Genomic DNA, 13434 nt, shown 5'->3' with positions numbered 1-13434 from the left:
GTAAATCGTACTATCCGAATTCGATTCCATGCGTATCCGATCCGTTTCCATCCCTATCGATACCAATCAAGAAAGGTCTATTTTACTACTCCAACTATTCGGTTTGTCCACCTAACCTCCAAACAAAAATTCATCTATTTCAACTCCCCAAACTTTTTAAACTTGGTCAATCGGCCCCCTAATGAAATTTGAATTTTGTTGTTTCTCTTCGTACAAGTTGTGTTTTTAATTCAAATTTCGTCACGTGATACGTGACATCATACCATAAGTTAGAAAAATACATTAAGGGTTTTTCGTTATTATTTTCCGTTCATTATCATATCTCGAGGGTTAAACCTATAAAAATAATTACAAAAAAATTATTATGTATTTTTCTAACATAGGGTACGACCTTACATATCACATGACAAAATTTAAACTTGAAACACAACTTGTACACAGAGAGACAAAAAAGACAAATTGTATTAGGGGATGAATTAGGCCATTGTAAATAGTTTGGGGAAGTTAAATGAGCCAAAACTTTGTTTAGGAGGGGGTTAAGTGGACAAACTAAATAGTTGAGGGTAGTAAAATAGACCTTTCACCTATCAATTCATTCAATTGTATGGACCAATCATGTCAGAAATGTTCGAGGATTACTGTACTACAAAATAAGCAGTTAAAACATTTCCCGTGTCTAAGGGCCTGAATTCCTTATTGGTTAGGAAAGATAAAAGAAGTATAACAAATATGTTTTTGGCTAAAACTCGTACTATAATGGGTTTCATGAAAACAAACCCTTGTGTTTTTCCCCATAAGACCTGTTCGTCATCTCTACATTCTCATTGTTTAATCACTCATCCATACAAAGATTCGTCACATATACTAACAGAATAAGAACTTAATTTTTCCCCTAAAAACACAGTGAAACCTGTTTTCTGCAAACTCATTTCTAACATGACCCAAACAACCACTTAAATCTAGGGATCGGACCGAATCAATTGAACACACATATTTATATTCGGAGCTTACATCTAAATTCAATGCGGTATGCCACCGGTTCCAACACTGCGAAAAGATATAGGACCAACATTTTGAAGCCGACGCTCCGAAAAGGTGCAATTGTTCGGAAAATGTTTGAATCCCAAATCGAACGGTGGAGAATGGAATCCACGCCACCCGATGGAGTTAGTGCATGCATGCCATGGTACGTAGCTGCAGCACCGGCCTCAACCTGAAGTATTACAAAATATATTCATCCACAAGGGCCGCTTGTTCCGCATCATTGCACAAATGTAAGCCTGTCAAGGACATGGATCCGGGTCTTCTGATCGACCATGCGTGCATGCATCCAACCGCCGTTTAGACATAGTCACTTGGTGAGTGAGTGCCGAGCTGCCCTTATATCATGGTGGGCATCATACACCACACTCGATCACCAGTTTCCACTAGTTCTCACGGCAACTCACTGCTCACTCCCAAAGTCCCAACATCATGGCGTGCACCGCCCTGCCGGACCTGATGATCGCCGGAACATTATTGCTTGTTCTTGCCGGAGCCGTCGTCGCAGGAGCGACGGGTGCTGATGTTGTTGGAGCTGCCCCTCCTATTCCTCCTCTCCCTCCACCTAGGTTGGGGGCTCCCCCTACTCCTCTTCCTCTCCCTCGGTTGGGGACTCCGCCTCCTATTCCCATTCCTTCTCCTCTTCTTCCTCCCCCTCTGTCCGGAGCTCCGCCTCCTATTCCTAAACCTTCTCCTCCTCTGCCGGTGGTCGCCCCGGGTGGGCCCAAGGTGCCGGCGCTGATCGCGTTTGGGGACTCTATTGTGGACACGGGCAACAACAACCACCTCCTCACCGTCATCAGGGCCAACTTCCCGCCTTACGGCAAGGACTTCCCCGGCCACAAGGCCACCGGCAGGTTCTGCGACGGCAGGATCAGCGTGGACTTCCTAGGTATTCTCATTGATGAATTGCACGCCCATGAATGTAAACTGTGATTAATTTATGAGTTATATTTCTGCAGCGTCTGCGCTTGGGTTGAAGGAGACGCTCCCGGCGTACCTGAGCAAGGACCTCACCCTGCAGGACCTCAAGACCGGTGTCAGCTTCGCGTCCGCGGCGAGCGGCTACGACAACGCCACATGCCGGACGTCGGTGAGCAGATCTACCGGTCTATCCGCATTCATTTCGCGGCCTAGATAAGATTAGGGGGTGTTGTGAAGAGCAGATCGAGGATCATTACATATCGAGCGAGTTTATTCCCGCTTCATTCTAATCCAATCATGGATATGCCATGCAGGGGACCATGACGTTCGAGCGGCAGCTGCAGCTGTTCGCGGAGTACAAGGCGAAGGTGGGGAGCATCCCCGACAGGGCCCTGTACATCGTCGTCTCCGGCAGCAACGACATCGTGCAGCACTTCACCTGGGCCGACGCCCTGACCGAGCCCGAATATGCCGACTTCATGACCCAGAGGGCGTCCACCTTCGTCGAGGTGCATGCATGCCTACATATATACTTGTACATGCATGTATACATGTATCGTGCGTGTGATAGATTATGAAGACGTACGTACGTAGTAACTTATATACATCAATGGCCGTATGCATGCAGACGCTGATCGGGCAGGGGGCGCGTCAGATCGCGGTGGCCGGTGCGCCGCCGGTGGGCTGCATTCCGTCGCAGCGCCGCATCGCCGGCGGGGTGCGGAAGCAGTGCGCGACGGACCGCAACCAGCTGGCGCTGCTGTTCAACAGGAAGCTGGCCGTGGAGGTGGGGCGCATGGCCGGCCGGTTCCGCGGCGTGAACATCTTCTACGTCGACCTCTACTCCATCCTCGCCGACATGATCACGCGGTACCAGGCGCTCGGGTTCAGGAACGGCAAGGACGCGTGCTGCGGTTTCGTCGGGCTCGCGGCTGGTCCGCTGTGCAACATGGCGAGCCGGCTGTGCGAGGACCCGGGGCAGTACGTGTTCTGGGACAGCTACCACCCCACTGAGAGGGCATACAAGATGATGATCGACGACTTCATGGCAAGATACAGTAGATACATCCACTAGTTGCTGGATGACTCTTTTTTAGCAGCAGGTTTATTATTTAGCACATAAGTATGATATGATCGTCATGCAGTGTCGTCGTAGAAAGTTCCTTCGTAAGACTCATTTTTTCTTCTTTGCTCAAAGGTCGATCAAGATCGGCAGTCAATTTCATTATATTTTTATTTATTCAGATTGAGAGTTCATTCCGAGTTCTAATAGAGTTACGATTTTGTTGAGCCCTTTTCACTGCTGTGAACAACTTTATACGCATCTAATGGGTGAACGCGCACTGCTACAGGGTTTTAATTACCGTTTTGTATACGGTTACCGGTCTCCAGCGGTAACTGCGGTTACCACAGTAATCACATAGTAATTCGGTGGAATTCGATAGAAACCGGTCGGATTTTGTCAAATCTTTGAATTTTTTTTTAATTTCAAATTTAAGTTTGATCAATAACCGTTCAATTTATAAAAACGGTGTGAACCAAATCGTTCGGTAACCACAATAAACGAACAGTTACTGACGATATTTACTGTGGCTGCTACACCTTACGACGCACGCGTTCCAACCAACATGCGCCACACACAGGCCGGCAAGTGCCATGAGCACAGGTAGATAGGATCTTCCAGAGAATTATTATATTTTTTCTTACTGAATTTTCGGATGGAGTTTTTATGAGGCATAGCCATACCGTGGTATTCATCTCAAGGGGCTGGACTTTCAGAGGAGTCCTACCTAACTTGGAGACATATAAAATAGGGGGAGGAACTCCTCTTAGTCCATTAAGGATAGCCTTATACCAATATTATCATAGAATAGTGAAAACAAATAGAATGACATAAATAATTTTTTTAAGACCTATCACTGATAAAATAGCTAGAGACAGCTGCTAAGTAGACGTATCTGTAACATGATCGACCGTCTAAGTGTGTCTGAACTCACAGACAATTTTTATAAATTCGTTTGCTTATATCATACAAATATAGATGAAATTTAGAAAACCTGTCTATGATATTGTAACTGACGGTTTCTTATAAAATTTATCTATGTCTGTATGATAGACACAGATGAATTTTATGAAAAACCGTTTGTAGTTAAAAACTCAGGTACTGTTTAAATTTGACCCCTCAGTCTCCGCTTCCCACTACCCTTTATAGACATAAACCGCTTGTCTCCATCACTAAAGCGATAAGAAGTTCATTTTCGTTGCTCTCATCGTTGCCATTCGATCCCCTTACACAATGATTTTTTAGGGTTTGTTTTCACGAGGGAGGTTCAAAATCTGGGCTCTGAACCCCCTTCCCTGTACAGAGGTGAGTAGGGTATACACCGCGATATTGTTACGATTTGATTCGATCTGTGTACTGAGTGTAATATTGTGGTTATGTGTCCCAGATATGCAATAGAATGGCTTTGTTTACTGCTATTATGAGCTGTGAGGATGGGGTTATTCTTAGGGCTGCTTCCACGGTCTAGATGCTTGGTATGTATTTCAGTCCTGTAGAATATGTGTTCTCTGCTACTATGAAGGGCACCACCATGAACCCAGTTTATGCGGTGAATCGCATTCTATTGTCTTTTATTCCTAATGAAAATATCTCTATTCGTGTTCGTCACAATGGAGATATTTTTGTGAATTGCAAGACTGATTCGAAAACAATATAGTTTGGTTCTAACACATAACTTGATTAGTCCGGATGGAGCCTTATATTCATTTGAATCAACTTATGCAAATATACCATAGAGATGTTAGGCCTCAACTTCCCTCCAATGTCAAATCACCCGTAATGCTTTACATCATTAGTCTAGTGAGTTTCTGAATTTCCAATCTCATCTAGTGAATAAAGGCAACCCAATTCATTGGTTCTTAAGAGTTGATGATACACAAGGAAGGGATCTTGGACAAGAAATGGACTTGTTTGATGAATCATTTAATCAGCAACAAAACATTTGTTTGTTGAAGATTGGGAATCCAATATTGGTGTAAATAGTACTGTTTTGCAAGGATCTAGAGATGACATTGATGCAGGCCGATAATCTTGCACGGGCTTTGCGGCTTAAAAAGGCATGTGGCAGATTGAGAGGGATTTTTAAATATATTATTTTTTTGGAAAATTGTAAAATTAATACCTAAAATCCGATATTTATAGAAATAGGTATATGTCAGCATATGGAGTGCCGATTAGAGACCTATCGGCACTCCGTGTGCCGACATACTACGTGGAAGTTGGCCCAAGGCCGGTAGACACTCCGTATTCAGACAGGTCCCGTGTCTCGCAGACGATATTCAAAGAAAAATTCATAACTTTTCATAAAATCTCGGATAGAGATGATCTTTATATTAGGATTGACTTATCGACGATATCTACAACTTTTTAATTGAACTTTTCCATTTGAATCGTTTAGATGTCCAAAAAATGATTATAAATTTTAGATCGAAAAAACCAGATTTGGAATTTGTAGCCACTTTTTTGGTATCTAAACATATTCAATTGGAAAAAATGTTCAATTACAAAGTTGTATATATCGTTGATAGGTACATTTTTTATATAGAGATCATCTTCATCTGAGATCATATGAAAATGTGATGAATTTTTCTTTGAATATTGTCTACGAGACACCAGACCTGATGACATCGATGCGTGGAATGTCGACAGGCCCTAGGACCCACTGCCATGTGGCATGTCGGTACGTGGAGTGCTGACAGGTCCCTAGTCGGTATTCCACGTACCGACATGTACCTATTTATGCAAATATCAGATTTTGGATATTATTTTTGTAATTTTTCAATAAAATAATATTATTTAAAAAGTTCGACTGAAAGTGTTTTACTGGCTTGTTGCGGGTTGATTAGACTGATGTTGGGCTAGAAATAAGCAATTCAATAAGCTTTTTCCTCTAGTTTTTCTTTTTGAGTGAAAACTAGAAAAAAAGTTTTTGTAGATTTACTCAATCCTTTATCTGGTGCGTCCTTAAAGATAGTAAGAAAACCTTATGACTCCTCCATAGCTCATATCCCCTCCCCTGTCTCAATAAGATCACAAATACTATAAAAACTATGACACCAATTTTGTATACCCATAAACGATGAGACGACGTCTACAAATGAGAATGTTCTGTGGGATCCATCCACGGTATGCAATGACATGCTCTGGTACAAATTGATGGGAGTATGATCCGATTTTTCGAAAGATAATATGATATGTCAGATTCGTGGAGCTTCGACTTGATGATCCAATGTTTCTAATCAAAACAGATAAAAAACTCTCGCAACCACTAAACCACTACTCTGTTATTATTAACCGTGCCGAATGTGGTTGGCCTCATCGAGAAGACTTTTCTTGCATGCGAATCGAGAACACAAACAAGAGAATAGAAGATGTGATCTAAATTACTATTGCGAATATAGACAAAGTTTACAAAGTGGGGATACTCAAATCGAACAAGTAGAGAAACTGCAATGTGGTAGATTAATCTAAGAAAAGCCTGAATTGTTCAAGTATCTATGGCTAACTCTATATAGAAGATAAAACCGCGCCTCTCTTAGATGATGGTGTGCACAAAATGAATTTTTTAATGGGTCCAGATCCGTTGGAAAGATCATTTCGTAACCTTTTTGGACTGTATTTAAACATCTCCATAGGACTTCATATGAAAGAGATATGATCTGGTTGCCACAAGGTTATATGTTTGAATCCGAATCGAATTCTAGGCTGAGTTAACTTCTTTCAATCTTTATTTTTACTTCCCGATCAACTTTGCAGGTGGGAGAAAATCTATTGGAACATAGATGAAGTCCCCTTTCGAGATTGTGCTTACACATCTCCTATGGATTTTGGATGAAAGAATTATTAATACTCTTATTCAGGCCTGTCAGCAGACTTCGAATTTGATTCGTATTCTGATTCTGAGTGGGACATGAATTGCAATCCAAATTGGCTTAGCTTAGAGGTAATATGATGCCTTGTAAAAGGTTGGAGAAGCTTTCTTGTCTTGGAATCAAGTTTGACGAGAGGGCTCCAGCCCACAAGAGCACATCGACGATAATAATCTGACAACATATAACTCTCCAATATAATTAGGTAGTAGCATATTCTCACCTAACGTAAATAAAAGCTTCATAAACAAATTCACTCGTCATTCCTCATGAGTGGTTGTGTCCGAAGATAGCATGGTCACACCACAAACCAACAACCATATGAGAAATTTCTACTATGGGAGTAAATACAACACCAAAGAGAATGTGCTGTGAGGTCTAGGCCTTGAAGTGATGTGTTTTCTCTTGCAAACCTGTGTTGCATGGCTAAGAACATGCCATGCCTGACTCCTAGGACAGTGCCGGTGCAGCCATCTTCCATCCACTACTATAGAACAGGTCAAAACTAGTACCCATCAGTGCCGGTTGAACAGTAATCGTAGCTAAAGATGTATCAGTGTTGATTCTTAATCTTCCATACGTGAACAATGATTGAGATGCTAAGAACTGGCACTAATAGTCACTATCAGTGCCGGTTTCACATACCAACCGGCACTGATATTTGCTACAATATAAAAGCCCACCTTCTTCCCCAGTCCAACCAGAATAGAGCCAACCCCAGCCCGAGCAGAACATAGTCGGCCGCCATTTTGTCGTCCTTGCAGTTGGAGCGTTCAAAATTTGGAGGAGTCAAGGTGCTCTAAGGTTAGCAAGATGATCTATATTTCATTTTTAGATATATTTACTGGGTAGATTGTTATAGGGTTGATGGTTGGTGCTTATTCCATGATGATGAATTTTGTGATCCACACTGTCGGAGGGTGAACTCCTATCGCAGGGATCCCGAGAGACCCCCTTTTAGAGATTCGGCCGAGGGGATGATCCTGAACGAGCTTGTTTTGGGAAATAAGCGGGAAACGGAAATAAATGCAGTGGCTGGTGGGAGATGATCGTTCTAGTGCGAGAAAGATGGGTGCACCGGGGTTTAGACAGGTTCGGGCCGCACGGGGGCGTAACACCCTACTCCTGTGTGAGTGTTATATCTGTCCTTGAAGAGAATTCTTCAAGGATGTATCTGGTTACAAGAGAGAGCCACTTACTGAGAGCTTGAGGCTCTCGTGTTCTAGCTTGGCTTGAGCTGGTTCGAGCGTCTGTGTCCTCTTTCTTTTTCTTCTTCCGGTCTCCTCTTTTACGTGTTCTCCATCCTTTCCTTTTATAGGCGCGCCGACCTCGACATATCCTGAATGGGAAAGAGGGGGTGCCAGTGCCAAGGTGCCACGGAGAAAGGCGTCATCATTCCGTCTTGGCGAAGTGATAGGGGCGGTGGAAAAATGCGGCGCGCATCCGACCACCCGCCACTGTGGATGCCCTCGGGCGCCATTAAGGGGGCCCACCGGGCAGCCTCAGAGGTGCCCGGTGCGCCCACCCTGTCTTGTTCTTCTGCCAGGGCAGGGTGGCAGGCGCAGCACTTCGATTCTGGCAACGTTATCCCGAGGCACCCGGATGAAACGGGACGGGACCCGTGCATTTAATGGACCCACGCCCCCCTGCCAGTGTATGGCAGGGTCTGACACTGGGGCGTGGGCAGCTGAGAATGTCAGGATGTCAGGCCGCGCGTGCCTATTAAATGCGGCATTGGGGCTTTGACTGGCTGACACCCCAACGATGGGACCCTTCGGGTCGTCGGACGATCTTGCGTGAACCTTCGGGGAACCGAGTCCTCGGGGGCTGCCACGTGCAGCCCCAAGCACTCTCTCCCGAGCACTTGGGTGAGACCTTCGGGGAACCGAGTCCTCGGGGGCTGCCACGTGCAGCCCCGAGCACTCTCTCCCGAGCACTTGGGTGAGGCCTTCGGGGAACCGAGTCCTCGGGGGCTGCCACGTGCAGCCCCGAGCACTCTCTCCCGAGCACTTGGGTGAGGCCTTCGGGGAACCGAGTCCTCGGGGGCTGCCACGTGCAGCCCCGAGCACTCTCTCCCGAGCACTTCCTTCCCGATATTTGGGCTCTGCGGATCATCGGGGAACTGGGGTGCTCGGGGACCAGAGGCGGCGGCCCCGAGCACCTTCTCCCGGGACTTAGCTTCTTCTTATCTTGCAGGGTGGTGACATGTGGCGGATGGCCGGCCTGGTCTCGGGACTTAGGGACCCCTGGTTCCGAATACACCGACACACACTACATGAAAAAAGCTTATAGGTGACGGGTAATAATCCTCATGGGTGACGAGTCCCGCACTCGTCACCCCAAACGCGTCACTGATGACTAGTCATTGATGACGGGTAAGAACCCATCACCAATGATGTCATCAGTGATGGGTCATACTGTTACCCATCACCTATGAGCGTCTCCCATGTGCTAGGGTGACTGACATAAGTGACGGATAACCTCTTAACCTATCACTTATGTCTGTCACTTATGTGCTGGAAGGAATACATAAGTGACGGGTAAGATAGTTACCCGTACTTATATTTAATATAAACAATAGGTAACTAGCTTATCTGTCACTTATGTGTATATTACCTTATGGGAATATCCTGTTTTCAGGCTGCATCTTAGAGCGTAGTTAGAATTTAGTAGCCATCTTCTCACTGCAAACAACAACAACACATCCAAATCTATATCGACAAACACGCATATAAGAACTCGCTTCATCATATAATTGCAAAGATTACAAAGTTCCAATCAATTCATTATAGAATCACAAATGTTATAAAGTTCTGATCAACTCATATTACATATATAAGACCTTATAACCTAGGGATTTTATAGTGGAACTCGCCATGTGGGCTTATGACTTTATCCACCAAGAACTTTGTGATCCAACATCGAATCTCCAAAAGTGAACGGTCGTTGAAAAAAAAAAGCGTCAAATTTCTGAATAATTTGACGCGTAATCAATGTCATGTTATCATGGAATTAAACTAATTACTGAAATTAGTTACGAATAATCTTGGATTGAACTTACATCAGAGGATTTGATATCCTTCATGCGAAGCGTGAGGAGCATGTTCCACACAACATAGAATCCGCAGGTGTTGCCCGGTGGTTGTTAGTGGTACTGCTGGAAAGAAAATTTAGTGTTAGATAAAAAGGAAAAAAGCAGCAACAGAGAGCATTTGGTATTCTGTTAGGTAGCATTTACCGTGAACCCGGTTTTGTGTGTCAGTATGTGGCCGACTTTCGCGTCATAGTCAGGTTGAGCTCGAATGTACTTGTCAAAAGCCCTGCATAAGGATAGATCGATTAGGGAGTATTTGAATGTTAGAAAAGTTAAATATGTAAATCAAGTCTGGCAGAACTTACACATTGAGCATTTCTTTTACAGTGCTGTAATCACGCTCTCCAGGTTTACCTTTTTGTTCTGCTAGTCTTGACGAGTCGAGGTAGAATACCAAGTCCCACCTGAAGCAACTGACCAGTAAAATCCAATGGCCACTGGTGTTATGTGCACCCATGAGGTACTCCATTTTGGAATATTGTTGCATTGCCCTAACCACATGGTCCATAGCATAATCGGTGTGAAGTTGCATGACCGATATTGTAATGGCCTCAGGGTCAAGACATGCGATGTAATCCTTATTCTTCTTTGTTTCTTTCATCAAATGTCTACAGATAACAATATAGTTAGATTCAAGACTTAGTGATATTAATTAATGAATATTCAATACAAGGGACTTACAATGTGAAGATCCGTAATAACAAAACATCCAGGCCATCAAGGTTGAAGAGGTTGTATAAGTCATTGAAACCCACAATTAAGTAACCGTCGTCATTACTTAAGAGGTGTCATTGTTTGTACTATACGACTATGGATGTGGCATTGCTGTCTCTAGAACCCTGCATGTAGTAATTATGCAGGTCGACTCATGCTTGTCCCGTCCTTGCTAGGCCATCTACCATCATCATGGGCTTAACATATTGTCTAGTTTCGGGAACTTCTTATCATTCTTGCAGTCGCGATATGGACAATACATTGCTATTTTACCACGATCTTTCATATCCGCCAAGGCAGCACTCATGAAATACTTCACCCTGCTCAGGTACTCCAGACAAGTCCGGGTCTCAAGGTACATCTAACTTCTGTCTGTATCTATAATTAATATAAAAACATTCATTCTTCATTAACAATTACCTTAATTTCGTGGTTAAGCATGTGATTAAAAATTTCATACAAATACACTAGATCTATGGCATCTCATGGTAGATAGGATAAACCTAGTATCAAATATAACATAAATACAACTCACTTGTACTAAGATTTTGGATAAAGATGCAAAATGACCGATTACAACTCAAAGCACAACAAATCTACCAAATAGGGATTAGAGGAGAAGGAAAAGAGGAGAAAAAGGGAGATGCAAACCTTGAAAGACCTAGCACCAATTCAAACTTCAAATTAACAATATATTAGAAAATCTCTGTCGGAGTTAGTGAAAATCACTAGCACTATACGGACAGAACTATTGAGTAATTGTTCGCCCACACAGTGGCTGGCCAGGTGTTAAAACAGATCTAAGTAATAAGTGACGGGTGATAAAATTACCTGTCACTTATTATTTTTTATAAGTGATGGGTAACATTACGACCTGTCACTTATAACTAGCCTAGTGAGACCCGTCACCTTTGCCAAGTCATAAGTGACGGGTTTAGTTATTACCCGTCACTCATGTTATAGGTGACGGGTAATATTATGACCCGTTACCTATTATCTGTTATTTGTAACAGGTAAATACTTGGTCCTAACCTGAGGTAACATAAGTGATGGTTCGTGTAATGACCTATCACTTATGTGTGTCTCCTTTGTATGTTATTTGTATGTTAGCATCCGGAGTACTGAATACGTCGCTATCGAGGCTCGGTGGCGGTCGAGCCAATGAAACCTCATGGTGACGGTTCAGAGGGAGCTTCTCCCTTGAGCCGTGGGTCGTCACGGGCGAAGGCGCACCCACCAGAAGTCGTTGGGAGAGGTCAGGAGGCATCTTCCCTCTCGTGGTTCGTCGGTGGAGGGTCGTGTCAGGTGCACGTAAGGCTCCATCTGCGGATGTTTCTGGCGGTAACTTGGTGCCGGTACCGTTGGTAGCGGTAGCTGTCACCAGATCTTTGGGAATTTCCGCGCCGTTGTCAACCACGGCCGTTGGATCTATTGCCATTAGGTCAGCCAATGGGGGGTCGTTGCTTCTAGCCATATACACGAATCGATATGTTCGGCTGCTCTAGCTAGCGTTAGAATCATCGTCGCCACCCTCATCGCTATTGGTTTCCATGCAGTGGAGAATATTAGGCTCCATGGGATCCCACTTGAGATGTCCCACCTCACGGTATGCATCCACTGGTCTGGATTCTAGGGTACCGGTGTGGATCATTCCACCTTGACAATCCCAACGGAAAACCATATTTCCGAAGATAATTTCCGAGTCGACGAGAGGGGACTCAAAGTTGTCCTTCATCGGCTCGAAGTGGTCGTAGAAGCCGTTGTCGGAGAATCCGACATAAACGTGAGCCCGAGACATGATTAATCCTGCGAAACAGAAGAAGGCCTCTACCTGGCGCGCCAACTATCGAAGCTTAGTTCCTGACAATATGTCCATAAATTGATATGGTACCTTCGAGTGCAGGGATTAATCATGAGATGAGACAATCGATGTATACAGGTTTGGGCCTATGATTGGAGTAATACCCTACATCTTGTGGGGGTGTTGTTGCGGTATATTGATGATCTCGAGTACAAGTAATGTGGCTAAAACTATTACAGAGAGTAGATCGGATCTAATCTAACTTAAGGCTAAAGTCACCAAATATCTTCTCTGCTAGGGTCTTGATGCTTGCCTCGAGTTCTCTCGCGTGTTTCATGTTGTTGTCTCTCCTTTTCCTCCCCAGTCTTTCCGTCTTATATAGGGGTGAGGTATCGATTCCTATCCAGCCGTAGTCGATAGGGAGTTGTCTTTCTTGATGTCTAAGTAGATAAATCTATTTTGAATAATGATCGTATCGGGTTGGGTAATCAATCTAAACATTCCTGTTATGTACTTCCTTAATTCCGGGTATATCAGGTACCGCTGATTCGGTTCCGTAATATCCGAAGCTTCCTAATGTGTGCTGTACATACCCTGTCTGTATGTGATATACTCCTTATGCGCATATATCCCATAGTTAGATATTCGACACACGATTTGTTCATATGTTCCTGTGTTGGCTCACGAGGCTAGTCGAGCTGGTTCGAGCCAGCTTCGAGTCCGAGTCCGAGCCGAGCCTAATTTTTAGCTTGTAACCGCATCCTCCTCCCCGACCTCCCATTGGAAGACCTGGCTCTCCAGACTGCGTGGCAACCGGCCCCATCGACATACATTCACGCGTGCATGGGGGTAAGGAGAGTAAGAGATGTGGTGTTTGGCGAGCGAGGCGAATGGATAACACGTGGAGCGTGGAGGATAGGGGCGGACG

At 44.3% G+C, this 13434-nt stretch overlaps 1 protein-coding gene across 1 annotated transcript; it reads left to right on the top strand.

Annotated features, from left to right (window-relative positions):
• Positions 1–1473: 1473 nt before the first annotated feature.
• Positions 1474–3106, top strand: LOC133907221 (GDSL esterase/lipase EXL3-like). The gene is made up of 4 exons (XM_062349230.1): positions 1474–1933; positions 2004–2134; positions 2280–2474; positions 2594–3106. Exons 1-4 carry the CDS (start codon positions 1474–1476, stop codon positions 3038–3040), a joined length of 1233 nt encoding a protein of 410 aa, XP_062205214.1. The 3' UTR covers positions 3041–3106.
• The last annotated feature ends 10328 nt before the right edge of the window (positions 3107–13434 follow it).

This window comes from Phragmites australis, chromosome 24 (genome assembly GCF_958298935.1).
Source record: "Phragmites australis chromosome 24, lpPhrAust1.1, whole genome shotgun sequence".
NCBI classification, from domain to species: domain Eukaryota; kingdom Viridiplantae; phylum Streptophyta; class Magnoliopsida; order Poales; family Poaceae; genus Phragmites; species Phragmites australis.
This window is presented reverse-complemented; position numbering and strand designations above follow the sequence as displayed.